This window comes from Corvus hawaiiensis, chromosome 4 (assembly GCF_020740725.1).
Source record: "Corvus hawaiiensis isolate bCorHaw1 chromosome 4, bCorHaw1.pri.cur, whole genome shotgun sequence".
NCBI lineage: Eukaryota > Metazoa > Chordata > Aves > Passeriformes > Corvidae > Corvus > Corvus hawaiiensis.
The window spans coordinates 4,626,855-4,651,972 of record NC_063216.1 but is presented as its reverse complement, the minus strand read 5'-3'; the positions used below and the strand labels follow the sequence as shown (position 1 = coordinate 4,651,972).

Genomic DNA, 25,118 nt, shown 5'->3' with positions numbered 1-25,118 from the left:
AGAAAATTATATGCAAAGTAAGTATAAGAAAAATCTTGATCTGTTCCTGCTGTGTCTTTAATAAATGGATTAAGGTGCTTTAGCAAACAGAGTAAGATCTAGTTTCAAACAATCGGCTGTGTGCTGTGCCCAAATGCCAGCAAGTTTTCCCAGACAAGAATTTCCATCCACTTAAGCAACAGGCAGAGCTGGTCTTCGATCCCAAAACACCATCCCTCACTCAAAAATCCTATTATTCCATTTTAGAAAACTGTAAAATTCAAGCCAACACATTCCAAAAGAATGCGATTTTGAACACGGTATTTGTGTGTACTGCAACTCCTGAAAAGTGTGACTTTCAAGGAGCTGACATTTCTCTACAAAGAAAATAAACACTCAAGCTGGGAGGGAATGCAATCTGTAAACGTCTGGAAAACCTAATATTAAAAAAATGTTCTTGAGAAAGACAGGGAGAAACCTTTGAATATTACATCCCAAACATCCCAAAACAAAGCACATGGAATCACTTAAAAGGGGAGAGGCCAATTATTTCAGAAACACTTTTCAAGAGTAAGAATAAGATTTTCAGAACAAAGTGATCAGTGCCTCCCAGCACACTGTGCCAGTTCCATGTACCTGATATTCCAACAAAAGTGAAATCTACCCAGGGGCACACACAAAAACTGCAGCAGAGCTTTAGAGAACAGGACTGGCATTTGAAACAAAACACTGCCAAATAATTCCAAAATTTGTAGAATACAAATAACTTTCAAGCATAAATAGTTTTAGCAATTCACTTTGATAACTTCAAGGTAAAAACCAGCCAAAAGTCCACTTACCTTCTGACTATTATGTAAAGTTTAATTAACTCCAATGTATCCATTTCTTCACAGATGTTTGTTATTTAAACTGATTTTTCCTTCCAAAGCAGAAACTCTACCATGAGAACACCAGATTATACTTTTCCCAAACCCAGGAAAAGCCACATTTTACATGAACACCACGTGACTTGAATCCATGAATTCCCCATTCTGTAAAGGTGTGTGTTACAACTTACAGAGGAAACAGTCATTTTTATATTTGTTTTTGAAAACTTCATTGAAAACTTACAATTTTGAAGCTTATGAGGTTTGTTTGCTTTGTTTTATTAGAAAAAATACTCAGGCAAGGTCTACAATCATCTGTCAATTATAAATGACTTACAAGAAACTCATGAAGCAATAAAATTAAAAAAATACAAATACAAACTATATCTGAAACACTTCTATTTGGCAATTTTATAACAAATTCAAAAAAAAGAAACAAAGATTACGGATTACTTTATAGGTACAGAAAAAGCAGTAGGTGAAGTGCTCAAGCAAAAAAATAAAAAACCAAAACACTGCATTTTTTTCCAAAAATAAAGTCACATCACTACAGATTTTATGAATAATACCCTTATTAAACAACCATTCCAGAACATCTTATATTAGTGGTGCTTTTAATCTGCACTTCATACGTTGATAACATTATTTTTTTGTGTATATAAGTAACATTTTTAACCCACTGGAGCTAAGTAAGACTCGTGTCAGTACCAATGCAGAATGCATTTGTGTTACATTAGGATATGCTCACTTCTGCAACCAAAGGGTTACTTTAAGTCTTAATCTATTTAATAAAAATTTAGTGTAAAAACTGCTGGTTATTAGTTTCACTGTAGTAAATTCCTCCCCAATAAGGAGGACTAACTCTGCAGTTTGACTGCATATATCCATACAAATTTTACATATTAGTTCCTTCCTACAGTAAGGAAAAAACTAATTCTGTGTTCACTATTAGAAAGGAGCGCCATGAATTAATTATGGGTACTATTCATCCCTCTAAGATTTCTGGGAAGGATGTTCAATGTATTTTTGTTCTTACAACAGATACTAACAGTAGTATATAGTCCCTTAGGTATGTAAAAGAAGGATTTTTACTGTTAAGGAAGGTGCTTTTTTTTAAACAATTCTTCTGGCAGCACTAGTGAATTACAATATCCTTCAATATTATTTCTACCGTAATATATACATTTTAACTTTCATGCCTCTAGAAAAACATCTACAGTACATTTCATAATATAAAAATATATTACAAATCTGCTGAAATATTTACAAGCAATGTCCTATTATCTATACGCAACATTTTTGTCTCCATACAAAGACTAACAGGTTAGACGCATCTCTATTTGTCAGTTAAAAAAAATCCACGGCTTCTTGCTTATTAAGCAAGAAAATGATTTTATTTTCCTTTTCAAAGCCAACTTTGGTGCATAAAGGATTGAATTTCTAGATTATTTTTTTTTAAAAATACCATTTTCTTTACATCTAGAAAACATTAGGCCAAATAAAGTATACTTTACAAGTGAAGGGGGATCCTAGAGGGTCAAAAAAGCAAAATAAATCACCAGTAACACTGACTGCTTACATCGAGGTTTTTCCAAACCTGTCCATTGATACGGATCACATCAAAGCAGATCTGATTAACACACTATACTACTCCTGCAAAGGGGGTCAGACAGACTGCAACACTCTTAACATCTTGAGACCGTACTATATGTATTCAGAGTTGACTGGAAAAGACAAGCATTCCATCAACATTTGTTTCAACATCATAATCCAACATATTTTAGGGATCGGCAAAAGGACACAAGATTACAAATGACGAATGATTACTATCCACCATACTCAAAGGGCAACAGGATAATCCCTTGGTAGCTGTTCTATTGTCTGGCATGAGTTAGATTTAGTTAATATTGACAGGAAGCCCAATAGCTTGTTAACAGTTCTCCTGGGAATTGGGAGTAAATGGTGATGGTTACTTTTTCTTTTCATCAAATATAGACTACTGTATTCACTAAAGAAAAAAGCAGCTTAAAGAAGCAAGCATGCAAAGCCTTTTAGTTGTTCCACTAAGTTGCCAGAAGAGTGTTTGCTCAGTCTCCCACTGTACCATTCCATGAAAATGTGGATATACAGTAATATATTAATATATTCCACAGAAGCATCAACTTCATTCACAGAATGTTTACACTAAGCATAAATATTTCTCTAACACAAAAAAAACAAAAACAAAAAAAAGAAAAAAAAAGAAAAAGAAAAAAAGATGGGATTTGACTAATGTGCAACTTTATTTCTAAATCCATTGTCAGTGACTAAGACTGCAGGTGTCCCCACTTGCTTGGTTTTTACCTCTTCAACCTCTTCTGGGGCATTGTTCTGTAAAAGAAGATGGTACAGCTTTACATTAAGGCCCAGTGATGTATACAGCAGTCAGCTGAATATACTATGAAATCATGACTATACAAAATCTACTTTCACTTGATTAAAACCAAGAGCCATTTCAGATGATCTCATAGAACAGTACATTTCAGGTAATTATTTCAAATTTTCTATTAAAGCATGACATTTTAGCATGACATTAATAGCTGCTACTGAATTTCTTTAACTACCTTTTCCTCTTGCAAAGTTTTGGTTTTTAAATTTGTATCATTAAGCTCCCTCAGCTGGTCCCAAAAGCTCATTTCAATCACAGACTGATCCATACTGCTAAAAATAGAGTACAACATTACATGTAGGGACCTTAATTTTATTTGGGAGAGATAGAAAGGTTTGCTAATTTTTCTCCAAGGACTTAATCTCAGAGATCATTAAATTTTTATTTTAAAAGGGTTTTTTTTTTCCAAAGCAAACTAACCTACCAGGCTTGGCAAAGGTAATCAATATAAAATTATTAACACCTCAGTTATATAATAAAAATCACTGTGTTAAGCAGCTTTAAAACACAATCCAATTTTGCCATAAGATTTTTGTGATTTTACGATTAATATCAATGAATCATAGACTAAGGTAAGTATTGAAAACACATTTACAAAGATAGCAAATACAGTAGGATTTGTTTTCATATTGTAAAGCAAGTTTGCATTAATTTGATTAGTGAAATACACTGAATATTAAAGGTGAACTGAAAGGCTTATTGCATTGAAAGACCTCAGATTAGTGTTTTATTTACTCCTTGAGACTCTTGGTCACTGGATGTTAAGGAAGAAACATCGGAACACTGAACTTCTGTTATGATAAACTTTCTTTCCACAACCCATTTTCATGGATTTTTAATATAATCAGATAAATATCTCTCTATGGATGTTCAAAATTTCAGAATGAATTAAGCATTTCAGATTACCTTTAAAAACTGTACACACAGAACTGTGGGTACTGACAATCATGGGAGAGCAGTAATAAAGGGGTGGGAGGAGAATCAGGAAATTATTAGAAACCAGATGGATTAGAAGCCAATCTGAGGGCCTAAAACCAGAAATGTGAAAGTAGCTTAAAGACAAGTAACATGGATTGTTCCCTTTTGTCCCCTATAAAGAATCTTGTAATAAAAAAATAACAGTACTTGAATACAAGTACAAATTTCAAGGTAATACTGCATGTATTACAGCTGAATATAATATGGAAAGATAAATTTGGACTTTAAAAAAATTGGTATACAAACCAGTATGTGATCTTAACAGAAGTGATCTTTCAGGATTCCACTGTATGTACCTCCTTTACTAGAATTTCTGTACACCAAGCACAAAAAAGTAAAATACACTTGGTAAATACACACATTCCCCGTTTCTCAGTAACTAGAGTTTAGTTCAAGAAGTAATTCTGAAATAACTTAAGACCTCAGAACTTAACTCCTGGACGTTTACAGTACCAAGGCTCCCTGATCTGGTGTATAATACATTAGCAATCCTGATTTTCCAACGTCAAAAAGTTAAGTGAGGCTTAAGATTACATTCAAGTAAAGAAAGTTTCAAAGTTAAGATGTTACCTGTATATGTTTGGGTCCAGAAGCAAGGCAGTATCTTTTGGTAGTTTTGATAAATGAACTACTTTAGTTTTTAACTGATGTCGCTCACTTTCATTTACCCACACATCAGGCAGACTATGAACAAATAAATAAAATAAAAATATTCAAAAAAGATCAACTGTTTTTCTTACCATAAAATTACATGGTAAAACTAGTACATATGAAGCAAATTTCACATTTCCCTGGTTAAAAAGCATCTTCAATGGAGTGAGGAAAGGCAGCCAATCTTTACACATTATAGTTCAAAGCTTTTCAGGTTGTCAGTTTGAAAAAGATACTGAACAGAATTTAGCTTATTCCTGAAGTATATTCCAAGTGTACAATGAAAATGGCACTACATTCCCCACTGTAACAATTTAATGTGAAAATGGGTAACAGAAAAAACGACCAGACCTTTGAAAAAAATTTATTTTACCGGGTATAAAATTAGTTGATTCTCTTCAGTTAAAGGACAGAATACACTGCAGGCACTGAGCTTTCAGTTACACTAATTTGCTTGCTCCAAGCTCAAAGGTTTCAACAGCAAAATGCTCCAACTTTGCTGAAGTTAATTGTTTGATTATCTTCTTCTGTGGGTTTTTGGTGGGGTTTTTAAAATTTTCTACATGTCCTAGAAGCCAAAGATTAACTTCAGTTTGGGAGAGGCGTTTACACTGTAATTAAGGTGTCTAACTTTTTCACACAGGTTTCAAATTGAGAAGCCCAACACTTAAAACTAAATGTAACAGCTCTTTCTCTGACCAAAGCCAAATGCACTTTCACAGACTTTTCCAAATTATTTCACTGAATCTGTATTTTGCAGATTTCACTTTGTATGAAAGTTAGCTGCAACTCAAATTTTGGTTAAGCTATTCAAAACATGAAATGAAATCAAGAACCTCTAACCCGGCAGAAGAAGGAGTTTCTCCAGTTAAACTTTTCAGATGAAGGTAGAAGAAAAAAAAGAAAAAACAACAGGGCAGGGGGGAGTGAGAACAACCCAGCAGGCAATCCATTTACTCACTAAGTCTTACGGATCATGAAAGGTGGAAAAACATCATACAAGTTTTTTAAATAAAGCCAAAAATCAGTTTTTGGACAACCACCATTGGGAAGACATTTTCAGTAGTAACTATATGCTCAAGAAGCAAACAGCAAATAAGAAAACTTTTCACATGCAGAGACTATTTGAAATACACAGAGAGACAACAACTCAGTAAGCTGATTTACTGGCACCAAAAATAAATTTCTGCTCTTAAATAAAACCAAAACCAACGAAACAACCCCCACTCTCCCAACCCACTAAAAGTTATCTCCCTCTTGTAGAAGAAACAACTCAAAGACTTGCATTTACTTTTCCTGAAAAATACCCTAAATGTATGGATAAACTGGAGAACTTCTAATAGTTTCTCAACAGGACTCAGAGTAAAAGTTAAATCATTACTCCCAGCTCCACCTGAAAGGCTGATAAACAGCTCAGTGGAGTGGAAAGGAACCACCACGAGTGCATTCCACTTTCTGAAGCGTGAGTACCCTGACAGTGTAAGACAGACTGGCAGGTGCCAGGATACCTTGGCATTTCCTCTGCTTAAATGCAATAATCAAGATGAACTGAATACTCAGTAATTCAAAACTACATCATTCAGTGCATGAAATACACTCTATCTAACCTATCTAACCCAACCAAGATGCAACAAACAGCAATATAAATCACATTATTCCTCTGATCTGACCAACTGAATCTAAATTCCATTGGGAATGCCTTAACATTACTGAATAACCTGTCTTCTCCAATGCAGGGATTCTAAAACTGAATTCATTTGCGTGAGCAAAAAACTCTTTGGACTCTGTATTTAAAAGAATTGCTCCCTTATTTATTTTTCATGTTCCCAGTGTTGCATACTTCTTAATGCTTATCTTAAAATAAAATTAACTGTCCTTATCTTTAAGTTTTAAAAAAGAGTAACTTCAGAATGCTGTTATAGATAGTACTACCATCTGTCCTAAAAGGAATCCAAAAACTGCCCATTTTATAAGAATATTTTAGCTTTTTTCTCTCAAGATGAATTGAAACTTGTGACAAAATGCATTAAAAATACAGATGCAAATTGAACTGAACTGGTATTAGAGCCCAAAGACTTGAAAATGAAGGTAAAAATCAATAAACTCATTGTTTATTAATTTCTAAACTTCTAAATTACTTTTTGAAAAGCATTTTAAAAATATTAACTTTAACTCAAATATTCAAAGGCACAAACACTTCATTGATCCCACTGTAAATCCTTCCCCATTTAAAACATATCACTAGCAATATACTCACATGTCCTCTGGCGTCCAATGAAGCAAGAGTTTTATTTTGCCAGAATCTTCTTTTCTTTTAGCTATTACCTATAATGATTACAAAATCATAATTAAAATCAAATTCCAGATTTCCTGCTCAAAAGTTGCAGTTCTTCATGTCCAACTAGACAGTCAAAGAAAGCACACTGCTCTACTCATTGAAAGCTCTGTGTCTGCAATAAATGTGGTCTGAAGACTTGAAATTGTTTTGCAAAGAACTTAAGTCCATGTAAGTTTTTAAGTGAAAAACACAATTCAGCCAGAAGATGTATACCTAATACAGCTTTATTTGGAAATATTCTTACTATACTCTCTACATTTCATGCACTGTCCCAGAAACAAAATGGAAATTCAAAGGAAATGTGCATCAAAGTTGTCTCAAATCAGACGTGGAGTTTTGCTGACCTCTTCTGGAAAAAGAAAACAGTTTCTCACTGTAAATTGGTAGGCATCTCCCTGTATTCATTTACTGTCTTACAAAGTTCCAATATATCAAAACAATGTAAACTAGTTAAAATGCATGTGGCCACAGAACTGAAATACCTAAAAGAGCTAAAACCAAAAAACAGTTTAGTGTTCAAATATTCTAGAGAATTAATTCACGCCATTTCAAAGGTTGGGGGTGGCATGACAGGGTAACCTATAAGTTATATTTTTTTAATCAGTGTAATATCTGTTCCTTAGGTTAACCAGATGAGCTTAGCTTCTTCCATCTAACAATTCAGACAATTAAAATCAAAGAATTTGTCTCAATTTAAAAAAAGCAAGGAGAAAAAAACCCATAATCAAGTCAAAAGTGTATTCTGGATGGCAAACACATTTTTTTTGAAAAGGTCTTTTTAATGACTGCATTCTAAATCTCTCCACATCTACAAAGAAAAGGATGTGTTTAAAAAAGTATATATAAATGAAAGGATGTGCCTTTTCAGAGGCATGAAAGGTATCTACAGTGACTGCTTAGAAATTCTTTGTATTAGAATATCTGTCCTGAAAGATACTGCATTGTGCTGGCATTATTCTTACGCTGCTTAAAACAATAAAGCCACATCATTTATGTCTGTTTTCAAACAGCAAGGCAATTTCATCTTCGTATTTTCCTCCTTTCAAATGAGTATCTCTGATAATTGCACATTTTTTCTTCATCTGAAGGTGGACCACATGACCGTATTATACCATTTAGTCAGTCACCACTCAAATTCCGTGTCCTAATGCTTGTAGGTGATGCAAAATGAGTAAGTGCTTGCATCTGAAGTGTCATTAGCTCACTGTAACAGTACGCATCCACAAAAGTGCTCCTAGCCTACCTTTTCTTCTTAAAGCTGATTTTAGGCTGAGTCTCATCAACAAAGCTGATGTCCAGCACAAGCCAGCACACCAAAATACAGCAGCCAAGTGCAGCATGGGGCTGGAATCCTAGAGCAGTTCTCCCACTGGTACAACCTCTCCCACAACAGAGGTCTAAGCAATTTCAGATCTAATCAACCTCCTACCATCGAGTGACGCATGCACGGATGAGCTAAAAGGATTTTCACCACTTCCTTCAGGTTAATTTGAAGCAGTTTTAGAGTAGATTCCTCCCTCTAATTCCACCTCCTTACGAATTATTCCAATAGCCAGAGCTGTTCTTCCACAACTGAGTAGACTGACTGGATAACCTTTTGGATTAAAGCAAGCTGTGAATTGGAAGAGAATCTGCTTTTCTCACAGCATTGTAAAATCCACGTTGGCCAGGAAAACTAGAATGAGATTTGAATACAGTAACAGCTAAACCACCTGCAATCTCCACTTGCAGCTGGTGTTCAATGCACATAAAGTTCAGCAGAAATCATTTGGAAAAGATTTCCAATACAGGCCCACAGGTATTTAGAACATTCATCAGTCTCACAGAACAAAGTGAAATAAGTTTCATGCATACCAAATAATCTTTTATTTATGGAAAGAGACTGATGGTTCAAGAGTTTGAATCCCATACTAAGATTAAGCTGTAGCTGAAGACATGTCAGTCTGCAGTCCTTGTTTGGACTATTCTACCAATTAAAAACCATCCCTCCCCATTTTTTCCCATCTCCTACTTCTTTTCTTCAGCCAAGCCTCCGCTTTTTACATATCCTCATCTCCAAATATGCTTAAGAAAACCTGAGGTTATACAACTCTTTTAACTTCTGATCCTTCTACCCCAATTCAGTACTTTATCCCTGCTTTGAACGCTTCTAAATTAATACTGACGTCTTTCCTATGCAAACACAAGTTCCCCACTTGGTTCTTGCCTCCTTCTAGCACTGATATTTTGGTGGTAAGTTTTTAAAAATAAAAAAATAGGGACAGGAATACATTTATGCAGGATTATATCTTTTAAACTGGAGAAAAAAGGGAATAAAAACATATTTCAGATCAGCATCTTTAAATATTCAATTGTACACCCAAAATACTTCTTGTGATGAATTAGCACTGTCACACATGGAAATACCATCTAAACTGCATTCTTATTTAGAAGATAGAACCAATTTTTTTCCTGCCACACCAAGCTGCTGTTAGATATTCCCCAAGTGGATCAGACAGGAAATGTTTCAGTCCATTCAATTTGTGAGCTAGAACAACTACCACCAATACTTCTTAGAAGTTCATTTACTAATAGCAGTGGACAAGTCAACAATATAAAATAGCCACTATTGTTTAATTCTGATTAAATGTCTCCAGCAGTAAGAGGAAAACATAAATCTTTCTGAAGGATTACATTTTTCAGACACAAAGGTAAACAAACAGAATGCATCATATATATACTTACAGTACTGTGAAATACAACACTGTGGCCTTTTCCTAAACTTTCTATATGTGCTGAGAGATTAAAGCAGATGGCTCGATGTCTTATAGCATCCAGTGTTTGTGCATCAAAGAAGTCATGAGGTCTTGCTGGAAAAAAAGGAAAAGAGATCCTTAGTGTTCAACACATTCAAAGCATTCAAACACATTCAAGCATGTAAATAGGTCTGAAGTGTAATTAGTAAATAATTTATCATTATGTCAGTAGCACTACCTTGTCAGAGAGCTGCAAACATTAATTTTACTGAGAGGGAGAAATTACTCCAAGAGAAGCTCAATTCAAGTTTGGTCAAAACACACTCCCTGTGGATGAAACAGCTATTTCCAAAAATGTAACTACGTTCACCCGTTTAAGTTTCAATAATGCTGAATAGTCAGGTGAAAAACTCCACACTATTGCACATTTCTTTCTGAGTACATGTCCTTTGACTATTAGTAACATTTTTTAGCCAAGAAACACCAACTGCATCACATATTATCCTTTAATTTATAATGAGTAAAGCACAACTAACATCCATCTGAGATTTTACAGCCAGTCTAAAACCAGCAGGCATTATAAAGACCTTTTCCTTTCAGAAAAGGACTTTTACAGTTAATTATTTCTTGAACAGTAAAAAGATTATTGAATTTTGATTTAGGGTGTAAAAGAAGGTCCATCAATTATACACTAAAAGTACTTAAAACTAAAAAAATAACATATTTACATATTAGAAATATTTCACACTAAGGTTTTAAAATATACCATATAAAACTGTAATACCATTACATTAGCAAAAAAGTCTGAATGAAAATACTCACATTTTTAAGCCTTACTTGAGAGTAGTAATTTATTAAATAACACAAAAATTAAAACTAGGAATTGGTATTACATTATCAACTATGTATTACCCTGAAATCTGCACAGTGATTCAAAGTTCTGCTGTCCTCATTTCAAACAGCTTCTATATTCCTGCATCCATTATTTCAAAATGAACTGCAAATTCCACTTAAAGCTAGCATTTGCTACACTCCTGGGGCCGATAGTTGGTAAGCATTCATCTGTACATTCTGTTCTGTCCCTGCTCCATCTCAGTTGGACACTGCCAACTAGGCAATCATCTCACTGCAGTGTTGTCTCGCTCTAAGTGGCAATGTAGGACCACAGCTCATGCTGCAGGTGGTCAGTGATGCAAGCATATAAATATTTGATAAATAAATATGAGCGACAAAAGGAGGGAGCATGGAAAGAAGGGGAAAAATAACAACCCCAAATTTTTGCTTTCTGTTTCATACAGCAAATTTCTCCAGGATTTAAAGTAGAAAACATTCAGCAAACTCAGAAGAAAGGGTGCAGTTTTTCAGAAGTGTGTGAATAATTTTATTTACTCTTTACTAGGTATTAGTGTTGTATTTTCTATGCATTTTTACTCTGAAAATTATTTTGAGGAATTGGATTTAAGTATCTTCCTTCCTACTTAATAATACAAGTTCCAAGTACACATCAATTCCTTAAGTCAAGCAGATTAACATCATCCTACCATAACCTACCAAATGAAAATCCAAGCCCTACAGAACTAGCAGAGTCTTACTGTAAATTTCATGAACAGTAAGCTTCCTTATCTCTCTTACGTTCCTCCTGTGAACTCGATTATCATGCTTGTTAATAACTACAGTGTCACCTTTGCAGTGGAAAAGCAAGTGACAATATTGTATTCAAGGTAGCTTCAGAATAGCAATACTGTGACCTATTTTAGAGGTACACACTTTCAATAAATTTGGCTCTAAATGCCACTCTACATAAAGGAGGGAACATGTAAAAGGCAATCCAGAAGAGAAAGCAAGCCATGGACTCTAATCCTGAATTATTCTACATCAAAATATCTAAGACAAATAAGATCTCTATTGCACCATGAATGTAACCAGTTAAAAGGGTGCCACCAGTGAAACAAGCCTTTATGATAAAAGGCTGATTTTCAAACTTATAAGAACATGCATTGTTTACAGACAGGACAAAAGAAAACACTTTAAAATGGCAAGATGTTAAAAAACCAATTAAGTAACAGTAAAAATTCTCTTTATAGTTGAAGTTAGAAGACTGTATTCTCTTCACATATAGCCACAGTGAAGTCTCCTTTTTCACTATACATTCTCTCACAGAAGGGTGTTAGCCTTCAGATATAAAACAGAGGAAGCAAGTGTATAAATTTGCTGTAATCAAACTATTAAGAATTTATACATGAGAGTGCTTCAGAGCACAGCATATACTGGCTATCAATTGTCAATAAATATTTAGTAATCCACTTACACCTCTAAAAAAAGCCAGGGTCTAACAAAACTACGAGGTAGAAAGAACATGCTGACAACATTTTTTTCCAGAGACGAAGTGTTTTGTGGTGCAACACCGGCAGTTTTTTGTCAAATTATTATCTGCAAGTGATTTAAACAGATTGTCCACTATCAAATGGCATTTTGTTTTACATGCACTTCATTAAGTCCTTGTAACCCTACTTGCAGAGAACCTGGTACATGTGTTAAACACCTCTCCTTTTGGGCACTTAAAAATACCTAAATATAAATCCAGGTTCTCAGCTTTATATACTCTTGACTGAAAATACTTAATGATGTTAATTGTGTTATTTTGGCTTCTTAGATAAGGGTTTTGCCTTCCCCCATTCTTCTTGTAAAGACAAAACACACAAACTTGCACACTTCATTCTTTGACTAAAACCAAGCTAAGAAACAGAAAGACAAGCAAAACTGTATCAGCCCTTTGTCACCTTCACTTCACCAACAATAACCCACACAGAGTTTGAAAGGAAAGCTGCCCATACTTGGCATTTTCAGAAAATGCCATCAACTTTGGATACATTTCTGGGTCACATACCCTCTGGAGAAATACATTACAGTAGTCAGTTCCCAACTCAGTTAGAGATGATTTCTGCCTTAAGGCAAAAGTCTACAGCCAGCATTGCATTTGTCTCAAGAGGAAAGAAGGTAAGAAATTGCTCAAGCAGCTGTCATTTTTCTTCCTGTGCAACACTTGATCAAGACAGCAGACCATTCAAATACTACAGTCTGGTTTTTAACATCCCCACAATATTTATTATTTACATTTTTTGCCATAAATTCATTCATAAATTCTGCAGCAAATTCTTATTACAACTACAACATCTTAGCAGGTGATTTGAAGTGTTAATTATGAAGCTCTGAATTGAAATTTGTAAGTCAAATAATACAATGTTTATGAATTAATAATAAAATCCCAACCTGGAAAACTACTTCTGCATATAGTGGGGGGCAAACATGAATTAAGACGCATTAAATCAGCCACCTAACAAAATCAGTATGGAGAAGCAAGCTAAGATGCAACTCAGGAACCTCTGAAAATGAAAATTTTGGAGTGACCAGTCTTAGACAACTGTATTTTGAGTAACACAAGTCAACAAATCACAACAATTCTTTAGGAACCTGCAATTATCTCAAGATGTCTCTCTCATTACATCTAAGATGAAAAAAGATACTGCAAAGTGAGCCCATAACCCTTCACTGACCAGCCTTCTCTTCTTGAACCTTCTCAACTACACAGATTTCCAGAGTGAAAGAGAAAGCTCTTTGAAAATCAAATTCTGAAAAAGACAGAAACAGTTTTCTAAATTCTTTAAATGCTGAATCAAAATTAGAGGAATTCTTGAAATCTCTGCTTTTAAGAAGTGTTTCACAACACAATTTGCTCATATATATTTTAAGAATACCCAGGCACACCCAGTGGCTCAGGAAACTTTTCAGAATTCCAGGAGACACTGTAACTTCCCAGGATATGCTTGTCTGCATTCAAGGCAGAAACATGACCACTGCTTCACAAATTTCCATAAAATTCCTTAAAACACAGGTGGGGTATTAAGAATAAATCACAATCATGTGATAAAGAGTAATCACCTAAGACCACTAGTATGTGAATCCATTGCTGCAGTACCATTTGAATAACTGGTAACTGTATTTCTTCACAGGAAGAGAAAGATGGATACAGTTACAAGTTCTGCCACAGAAAGGTTCTGGAGAAGACAGACTGTGGACAGTATGAGATTCAAAATGTTCAGTGGTTCATAAAAAAAGGTATCTTGTGCTACTTTCCAATACTGTAAGAAAGACTTTGCACCACAAGTAAAAATTCATGTAGTTTTTTCTTCAGCCATTGACTTACCAGCAGAAAAAAATGTAAATGGGTTTTTTCATGTCTCTAAAATGCAGGTGTCACAGTAACACTTTACAACTAGCAAATGGTCAGTTTGGTAGTGGAGAGTTGCACCCAAAGCAATTATAAACCAAAGTGACATATTTTAACAATTGCCTAATCTTTCCTAACTATTCCTGCAGATTAGAATCTCTACAGAAATTTGACATTTTCTTAGTCTAATGCTAGGACAACCCAGGAATCAAACTACTAGATCCAAATGGACTAGAAGAGGTACTGGGTAAGTGATTATTTCTTGCTAGAGGAAACAGTTTTCACTTTAAATGACACATCACACCTCTCAGCACATTGGTTCATATAAAATTAATGAACGCCAACTATGTGGAGACAGATTAAAAAAACATAGCAAGTCAATTCCGCCCAAAATTAGATCTTGGTTATGCTCATAAAACTGTCATTAACATAATGAAATGTTGTGCTCAAAAAAGAGCTTATATAACACGCATTTATCTCTAATTTATATGAAGCTGCAATCTCTGTCTGAACTTCAGATCTCATCAGCACTACGCAGAACACTTTCCAACAGTAATAGAGTCAGTAAACAAAAAGCGACTCTGAAATGAAAACCTTCTTTCAACTGGCAACTCCAATTGTTGCTCACGGGAAGTGGATCTTTCTCCTTAACCCACAGAGATCTACCCTGAAACGGAACACAAACAGAATCTGGAGCTGTTTCCTTCCCATCACAAGGAATGCCACCGCTACCAGAATCAAATATGCAGAGAAACCACCAGAGTGAGGAGGAACTTTCAATCTAAGACAAACCTTCCAAGAACTTGTGCGAAACACTTACGTAGTGATCGCCGTCTCTTGTTCTTTAGTTTTCTTCTTTTATTCATTCCAGCTTTAGATGGAGATTCCTCTTTGGCCTTTGGCTGGCTGGCAACTTTTGAAGAGTTCTGCTGGCTGAAGTGTGTGGGCACATGACGGGCAAGTCCTCCCTGAGACGCAAAGCTGGCATTGCACCCACCAACTACACACTAGTGAGAAAAAACAGAACAACTGGATCAGTGGCTGTATGTCACAGGAGCTTCAGAGATCTTGCTTTGACTTTTCTGGCTCAGCTTCTGACACACTACAGCAAAACCAAATTCTTAATAACCATGCAACTCTTAAAAAGAAAAACAAAAACATATTTTGAAATAAATTTGTTTGAAGTTTTTAACTCTCAATAATTATTTCATGATATGATGCTTTTTATGCCATACTGTATTTTATATTGTATAGCATAAAATTAATCTCAAACAACACACTGGCAAACTTTCCACAGAAAACAGAGGCTTCTGAGGAAACTTTCCTCTTCATAGACCAATACTCCCTTGCCTTTCAAAATACTGCACTGTTACTGTTTCTCAACACCTCTCCAATGTTCTGTATTTGGTAACTTCTCTAACATCCTCCTTTCTTGTGACGAGGCAGAAGCAACAAATACATCCTTACCCACATTAAACTTGAAACAGCTGAATGCTCTTTGTAAATGCTGTAAGAAGTCAATGAACAGCTGCCTTACAGTTCTGTCTCAAACTAATTTCAGTAAAGTTGTAGTAACAATTATTTATGAATTCATTTTGGGATGCTACCATTACTTCAGGAGCATTTGAGGAAGTTCTCATTTAAAGGAAATGTCCTCTCTCAACAGAAAAATAAGATCCAACAATAATCAAGCAGAAACACACAAACTGAATGATAGCAGCAACTAAGCTTTTACTGGCTACAATTACTGTTATTTTTATAGGTATCTGGTTCATATTTACAATTATTTCATTTGCAAAATAACTATTTAAATTACACCATTGGAGAGGGAAGCACAACCCTTTTCTATTGTGCTCTGAACTTACAAGGGTAATAAAAAAGTGATTTTAGGATATGCATTCCATCACTGGCTGCAATTAGTTGTGTATTCATATGATTGATTTTACTTCTGATCCAGACAATAGCAGTAGGACAAATGAGTGGTTCAAAAAAAATAGGTAGCAAAAAACCTATCACCTGTAAACCACTGGAAAGTTCTCCTCCTTCCACATCTGTTTGGCTCCTTCCTTTCCTTCTGCTGATTCTCAGCTCTTTTACCTGCCTCTCTTCCTAACACCTCCTTCACAGCAAACTAAAGAGTAGCTCCAACAGGAGTTCGGGAATAAGTAATGCTGCTGCAACTATGGACATAGTGCTAAGTTTGAAGGCTAAGGATGAATTTCCAAGCTTAGAGTAACCTGCCCCAAGCCTGCACATTCAACTGGAAGACAAGAAAATAGCTTTAGAACGCCACATGTTCCACTTTTTGCCCCTAAACCCCATCTGTATTGTTTTCCAATGGTGGTTGCAGAACTGAAAAGTCTATTTCTGCCTCAGACTTAGCAAATGGTTTTCCATGCTCAATAGTAAAATATAATGTCCACGAATAGAAAAAACTGTGCTGTCCTCAATAGCCTAATACTTGCTATAGGACTAAAACTATGTACGTAGATTTCAAGACAGTAAAAGGCAAAAAATGAAAGGCTGTTTTTCACTTTTTTTTTGATGTGTTTGTTGTGTTTTTTTAAAGGGAAGAATTCTTAGAAGGAGTTAGGGAAAGCTTTCTAAGTATTGAGCTAAGTCAAACATAAAATTCCCTGACAAAAACCTTGGAAACCTTCACACTTTATTTGTTCCTCCCTGTCTCCACCACTAATAAGCATCTTAAGAATCGTGAAGATTTCTACCAAAATTCCCCCTATGCCTTTTTACCTTGCCCTATAATTTCCCATGTTCAAACAACAGCAATATTGTTTATTTATATTGTAGCGACTCACAATGGAAGAAATCCCAGCACACTGTGAATCCCAACACACTCTGGATGCAGATCTCATTTGCACTACGGTAACACTCCAACACAACTTTGGTTACTTTAAATTAATACTGAACATTAAAATTTACACTTACACAATCACAGGATGGCTTGGGTTCAAAAGGCCCTTTAAAAGTCATTCAGTTCCAAGCCTGCTATGGTTGGTAAGGCCAGCACCTACTAAATTAGATTGCTAAGCCCCATCAACCCGACCTTGAATCCAAACCACTTTTTAAAGATGATTTAACTCACAATCAACAGATATGTGTACAATGCATGTGTGAAGTAGTTTAATCATTTTTGCTCTCCCTTTTCTTTGTCCCTGAAATAGCTGTCTTGCCCATAACAGCAGCTTCATGTATCTAAGACTGAAAATCTAAATTTAGGATTAACTTTCACTAATGTGCTCCTGACTTCAGATTCCAGCTTTTTCTGACCATACAAACACTGACAGAAAAAAAAAAGCTCGAAAAAAGCCCATATCCTGAAATTCAGTCACACTGAGAAACCAAAATTTTGGTTCTACCAATGCCTGCTAGAGGTCAAAAATAACCTTAAGCCTTGGTACAGTGCACGCATTACCTTATTCCAAGTTAAATATAGTACCAAAAAGGCAATACCTTCTGGAAAAAAGCACAAACTTTGTATCAGGCACTTTTCTAAAACTTTTAAATACGTAACTGTATTTCTTGTCAGATGGGACACGTCGTTTTATGACAAACTGCAGGTTGACTCATGATGTCATAACTTAATCTTTTTCTTGTCATATAAAGAGCAAAGAATCACAGATATTCTATGTGGATTATCTACAATCTAGAGAAGATACCACTAACTTTTCTTGCTCTACCCAAAATTTACTTTCGAAGTCCCCAAACCAACATCCTTAGATCATCATTATCTGCAACTTGCAACTACAAATTGTCTTTTTCCAGAAAGTGCATTAGTAGACTACAGCCACAGTACAAAATATTTGCAGAAATTATTACATTCAGATTTTGTGTACTTTGAGACTACCTCATCATGTCTTCAAATCAACAGCTGATAGATCAAAGATGACAGAGAACACCTTTGTAGTAGACAGGAAATAGTAGAAGAGGAGAATGAAAAAATCTTACCTGTTTTTTCTTTTTTTCTCTAAAATAATATATCCAGCAATCCGTTACTAATGGGTAAAGTCTCTTCTCTCCAAAGATAAAGGAGCAGTTCAGGCTGTCACTTCAGGATCTCTGGACGGTAAGTCACACCAAATCAGCTTCCCACCAGATAATTATATAGCTCTAGAGGGCTTCTAATAAATCAAACTCAACTATTATGCACAACTTTAAACCAATCTTTTCATTTTTCCCCCAAAACCTAAATCTCAGAATTTTGCATTCAATTTGAAATACAACAGATTGGGTCCGGATTGGTGGATATGTTACTTCAAGAGAAAGTAAGTAAACATGTAAGAAGTTTAATTTCTCCAGTGTACCCATACCCACCATTATTAATGGGCAGTAATGACCAGTGACTTTAACAAACAGGATACAAAAGTATCTAGCAATACAGATTTTTGTTCTAAATTCAAAATAACCAAATCTCCTATCCAATATATAATTTTTTTCTAGTAAATCTGACAGTAATAGTTTAGACATCTGGATAAACTTTCTTGCTGTCTCAACATCTGAGTGTTCAGGCAGAGTGCCTTTACATTTTACATCTGCAGTGCTCTGATGGATAGAAGATATTCCGCCAAGAGAGTAACAGACATGAATTCCCAATGAAGACTGAAGCTGCTTGCTTGTGTTTTCTGGATTTCACCAAGCATTACTCTACTGAGAGTTGTATCAAATGCAGTCACCCCTTCATGAATTCTGGAAGTTACGGGTAGCACCAAACTTCATTTTTGTTACTACTTTCTTCCCCCATTTTAAGGAGAAGCCTGCAATGAACCTAAGCACTACCTTTCATTGTCATTGTAAGCATCTACCCCACAGGAACAAACCTTGCATGACTCCTCTTAAACATGAAGAGCATACCCACTGGAATGTATGTGAAAACAGCTGCTAGCATTCACACATGCAACTTTCATAGAGTCACTTAGGTTGGAAGAGACCTTTGAGATCATCAACCCCAATCCTAATGCTATATGCAATTATTTTGCATAAAATCTCCCACTATTTTGTGCTCATCACTCATTTGTCCTTTAATTGTGCTCAACATCGTAAGAGTTAATTTGATGTGTCTTCAAGTAGCTTTCAGTGCCAAGTAATACTTGATTAATTTATTTTTGTCCCTGCACACCAGAAACCATGCTGGAAAACGCAGGGTGTCACAGCTCCTGTAACTATTCCAATACTTGTTACTTGTAACAGCCAAGTTTAGGAGGAGAAAGATGGAATATCTTCATTCACTTCTTTTCAACTTGCCAAAGAGAGTTTGTTGAAACCAGGATGTTTTCTAACTCAGCAGATTATTCCTCTACATCCTGTCTATAAGGTCTGAAAGCCAAGTTGCTGAACTCTCAACAGGACCACCCCTGCATGCTGATGATACCCCACAATATTCCACCAGTTTCTAAAAAGCTGCAAAATTATGTAATAAGAGATCTAAAAAAGAATAATGTTGAGGGTTTTCTCTCTCAACTCTGTCTGTAAAATCATACACAAAGACAAACATACTAAATGTCTTTGGAGAGAATACCTGTATTCAATGAATGTCTCCAATGACAAAAAAGAATATTAAAAGTATTGGCTAAAACCAGACTGTAAAGCAGATGACTCAGAGATGAGCTGGATGTACGCTACCAAGAAATTGCCCCACAGAAAAAAGGAGCTAGCATAACAAAGGTCTCAAAAATAGGTATCCATAAGGAAATTTACCTTTTCTGTGACACAGGTACTGCAATATTCATGATGAGAGGGACACACTAAGCCACACAACCAGGGAAAAAGCAGGATAAACTTATGAAAGTATGAACCATTTTGCCTTTGCAATTTAGAAGTGGGTTCATTTCTGTGACAAATGAACTGAACAGTCACATGGCTGATAGGAATGAATGGAAAGGGCAGGTAAAACCCACAAAGACTTTTCAATAGGAAAGCACAACAACTCATTTAGAGCTGAATGGAGCTTTTAGTCAAACACAACTCCATGTGCATCACAAAAAGGGATAATTAAACCCAAAATGTACAACTACATAAAATGAGCCAATTTGCAAGCAAAAAGGGGGACTAGACAGGGATATATCCTCCAGTGCAAAAGAGAGTTCTGCTTGAGACAGTCCCCAATGCTTTTCAATTTAAGAAAATACATTTCTCTCTTATTTTCACTGGGAATGTACAAATATATTCATCTGTGACATACTTACTACTCTCTTCTGGTCACTACATGATTATAGTGTTCTTTTACCTTCACAAAAGTAAGATTTCCATGCTTTTAGTTGGCATTTTCCTAGCTAATATTCTTTGCTTTTCTTTAAAACATCCTAAATAGCAGTTCTTCAGACAACAGCATAAAGCTATACTATTTCCATTACCGCTTCTTACAGCTTTCCTCAAAAATCCCAACATTATTTTTTAACTAAAATACTGAATGCCTGCTTTCTGCAAGTTTTCTAAAATGACGGATCCCTTCCTTTTATGCTAGGACTCAAGTATATTCTCACGAGGCAACTGAAGTTTCATTTACAATTTAGGTTTTGGGAGATATTTTGTCTGCAGTAATTATCAAGAACAAGAAGTCTTTAAACCAACTCTGACTTCAAAAAATCTGGCTTTCCCTGAAAGGTGAGCAATTAAGATTTATGAGACGCTAAATGCACATATTGGACATATGCACAAAAATGGACATACTGGCTCCATTTTTGACTGACTGCCACAAAACAATTAATAAAAGGCTGTTCTTGGACTGGTCAAGACTAATATTCAACACTTCAAGTGTTTTTTGTATCAGAGAGTAGATTTCTAAAGTTAGCATTAAAAAAAGAAGCAAATGAAGAAAAGGAGCCAGTTAATTAATAGATTGCCATTACAGACACTCACATACTTGGCTACCTCATGTGAGCCCTGAAGCCGATCTCAGCATAAATGACAGGGCAACAAAAGATGTTACGAAATTCTACTCAGACCACAATTATCCTCCATTCAAAGCTCCCAGGAACTGATTGAGAAATACAGGGGTAAAAAACAAACAGAGGGACTCAAGACAACAGCAGGAAAAAATGCTGCAGTGACACACATTGAGGCAGGATGATTAACTACTGCAACCCTCGAATGTTTTGTTCTCTCCCTCAATATAACCAGAAACTACACAAATCAGCTGGTGGAACAACAGATATTGAACACAAGATGATTATTATCATAAACAACTGATGATAATTTTAGGGCTCTAGCTGTAACCAGCCTAGCCAAAAAAACCTAGGATACCAACTGAAACTGCCTTTGCTAAGTAACCCTGACAGAGTCAAAAGTACTACTGGTGTTTCGGAGCTATGCCCACCTCTCCAACCCAATGTCTCTAAAATTGAGTTTCTTCGATTTAGACCAAATAAGAATACAGATTAAGCTATTAAAAGACTTTCATCCAAGAACAAAGCTTGTCATTATACTCTGAGGTAGACAAAATATTTAATTTCAAAATATTGAAAACCTAAGGTACAAGCTTCCTCTGGTAACTGGTGGTTGCTTTCTTTACTACTACTATTGCTACTACTACTACTGTTATTATTATTATTTTTATTATTAATCAGAGATTAGGATTTAAGATTAGATCAGTTCCTGAAACAACCATATCTGAAAACTTGCAGGGATCTACAATCCTTATGCTATCCTTCCAAGAGCATGCTAAACTCATTCCTTTCAGCACAGGGTATGATAACCTCAAACCCCATTTTCCTGTGGTTACTTATTCTGTGAGTCAGAAATTTTCAGTCTAAACTACACAGTTCAGTATGAAAAAAAAAAATCTGTTTATTAAAAAAAAATCTTCTTCACGTGCGATGAAATGCACTATTTTTACTTTCTCGGTTTTGAGTTTAATTTTGTTTTGTTTTCTGTCATATCTACTAATAAAACCTATATAGGAAATGTAACTACAGAAAGACACCACTGTAAAAGAAAAGTATTTTTAGTAATAAAGCTGCCTTAAATAGAATTTTTAGAAAGTGGAAGATATTACCTGAGGAGAAAGTGAAGGAAGACAGGGACTAAAACTTGGTGGGATTGGGGAGTAGGGGAGAAGGAGGTATAAAATTCTACCTAAACTTCAAAAAAAACCCCAAACCCTATTTCATTTCCATATCCTACATGGAAGAACTTCAGTCTAAAGTAGTGTGGGTGGGACTTACCATCAAGTGATCCAGGACTGACAGCTATGAACTGCCCCAACTGTATCCATAAGAGGATGAAGCAACTCATTAATAACGGATTGGTGGATATGGGAATGATAAACACTACTATACCTAGAATTGCAGGTACAGATTAAGGGGAGAAAGAAAGAGAAAGTTAGAAAATACTGTGCAGGAAATACAATCTGCTCAATGGTCCTGCATTCCTGACTTCCTTATTCTTTTCAGAGAAGTGAACCATAAATAGTCACTGACAGTGTTTCTACTGAATTTAACAAAAGCAGCTCTTACTCAAGCACAGAATGTGCACCATCAGACATGATCCAAAATTTAACGTGCAAGTGTGAAGTATGAGAGAAAATACCTCACTGTTACACTGTAAGCAGCTGAACTGGAAAATGCACAAACCCCCTGAACTTTAGCACTATCCAGTTTTACACTCCCTGCCATTTACAGATTAAAAGAAACAGGGATAGAGAAGCAACAACAGTTTCTTCACCTGCTCTCATAAAAGAACAGGACCTTTGGGCACTATGACTGCAAAGAAGAAAGCTCAGCTCACTTTTTCAGAAATCCTCCTGTGATGGTATTTTTCAACTGACATATTGTTTTAGGAAAAATAAAGAGAATTTTTCTAAAAATAAGAGATGATGTATGTTACAATGAACCTTACCTTGAAAGGTTTGTCCCCACTGTGTGTCAGCATATGCCTCTGCAACCAACTTTGACTTGTTGAAGGTGTGTTATATACTTTGCAACCTTTCCACAAGCAAACAAACACCTAATAGAGTAAAAATGTGGTAAGTTACACAAGTCAGAGAAAACAGTAAATAAAAAAATCACATTAGCAAAGAAGACTTTTTTCACAACACTTCAAAGAATTCTGAACAATAACCATTTATTTTGAAACACACTTCTCATATCTCACCAAGGAGAAAATAATTACAACCCCAAGTATTCAATAAAAACAGGTCACTGTAATAAAATACCAACAGACAGATGCTCCTGCAGATAAACACAGTCGAGAGCAACAGGATCTGCTGTATTTGGGTTTGCACTCAGTATCTGTATCCACCAGATATGGAGACAGATCATTTTTAAATTATAAATTTGCATTTTCTGGGCAGTAGTTATAGAAATAAAATAATTTACTCTCATAAGCAATTAATTTTATTCCTTGAGCAGGAAAAAGTAAAAACTGTTAATTGCAATGCAGTTGTTCATATACTGGAGTTTTGTACTCTGGAATACCAGATAACTCTAGTTAGGGCCTTATATTCAATTCCTGATGAAGGAAGCTACCATTTCTCATAGGATTCAAAATCTATGGGTGTTTTGTGATTCCAGTGTACAGAACAATCACACGCACAATAGTGCATTAAGGCGAGCAGAACTTACTCATGCTGCTTTTCTCTCTCCTCTCATTGTGTTTATCTGTAACTGAGGGAATAAAAAAGCTCAATGAACTTGCCTTTCATTAGAATTTCCTCAACAGGTCTGTGTGTGAAGGGAGGTAAAGCCCTAATTTGTCGCAGCAAAATAAAGTTCCCAGGAACAGCACTGTCCATAATACAGGTTCTCAGAAATGCAGGAAACTAATTGGATTTGAGTTTCTTGTTCTCTTTTGGAGAATAAAAACCCTCAGCCTTCAAAAGATTGTATTTTCAAAATGAAAAAGCAGCCACGGGAGTTCTACACTCTTGCTGTATAATAGATACATAACCCAGCCTTACTCAGACAAAGCTGGAAACCCCTCAGTGTCTGTGTGACTGATCCAGACCTACTGACACAAGGCCCAAGCCCCTAAACCTTTGGGGTCTGCCACTCCTCAGTTCTGAGATCCCCCAAAGCCACAGAACTGGAACTTCTGAGATTCCTGGCTCTGCAACAGCTCCGTAAGTGTCCCAGCATTTCCATCAGCAACTGCAGACTGCAGGGCACTTGGCAAAGGTGTGTTACTGTGAAGTTACAGACAGTGGAAATACAAGGGCTTGGGTTTGCAACCACCCACCAGAAGTCCAGGCAAGGCTTCTTGGGAATCCCTGTCAAAAAGCTGAACCCAAAATATTTCTGAAATAACATCTTTCAGAAGCAAAACTGTTTTGTCAAAAAGTTTCCCAGGCTCTTCATGGATGTATCTGGTTTGGACTGGAGCCATGACCTCGGTATTAGCTGGAAAAAATACATTTTACCATGCAAGGATGTTAATCCTACTCCCTTCCATTCTCAATAAGTAGCTACTAACCCCCACTTTTCTTCAAATTTAGAGTCATTGCAGTTAAGTAAGATTTGAAATCCCATCAAAATCCCAACACAATTTCCAACACACTTGAACACCTCACCGGCAGGTGGCAGACAAATCCCTGAAACAAACCCGCCAGGATCCATCCCCCTTCCACATCACCACGCTGGAAATTCTCAAAAAATAAACTGACTCCAGTAGAGGGATTCGAAAGTGTGAACTGAATGCAACAGTTATTAGACATTTCGTGCTTCCAACAATCTCCTCTTTCAATTATACAAATACAGACCAACATTTTCTAAATAAAAATAACCACAAATCATGTCACATGAAATGTAAGTGACAAGAAATAAATACAGAATAAAAGCCCCTTCCAGGCCCTTTTAAGAAATGTAAAGGAGTCATGGATGGGATAACAAAGATCCAAACACACCTTATTCATTTCATTGTTTCATCCAGGTTTCATGTAACACTTTTGTACACCTGTGGACAGAAC

The 25,118-nt window shown here is 35.8% G+C and overlaps 1 protein-coding gene across 2 annotated transcripts in view; it reads right to left on the bottom strand.

The window, feature by feature from the left end:
• Positions 1–1,103: 1,103 nt before the first annotated feature.
• Positions 1,104–25,118, bottom strand: part of AEBP2 (AE binding protein 2) — a 44,632-nt gene continuing 20,617 nt past the window's right edge. The window contains exons 3-9 of one of the 2 annotated variants that reach the window (XM_048301949.1): positions 23,054–23,161; positions 15,024–15,210; positions 9,965–10,089; positions 7,160–7,227; positions 4,822–4,935; positions 4,498–4,564; positions 1,104–3,215 (exon numbers count right to left, since the gene is read on the bottom strand). In XM_048301949.1, the coding sequence (XP_048157906.1) occupies positions 4,510–4,564; positions 4,822–4,935; positions 7,160–7,227; positions 9,965–10,089; positions 15,024–15,210; positions 23,054–23,161 (657 nt within the window). In that variant the 3' untranslated portion in view covers positions 1,104–3,215; positions 4,498–4,509. The remainder of the gene's footprint in view (positions 3,216–4,497; positions 4,565–4,821; positions 4,936–7,159; positions 7,228–9,964; positions 10,090–15,023; positions 15,211–23,053; positions 23,162–25,118) is intronic. The other variant, XM_048301950.1, reaches the window with a different exon arrangement.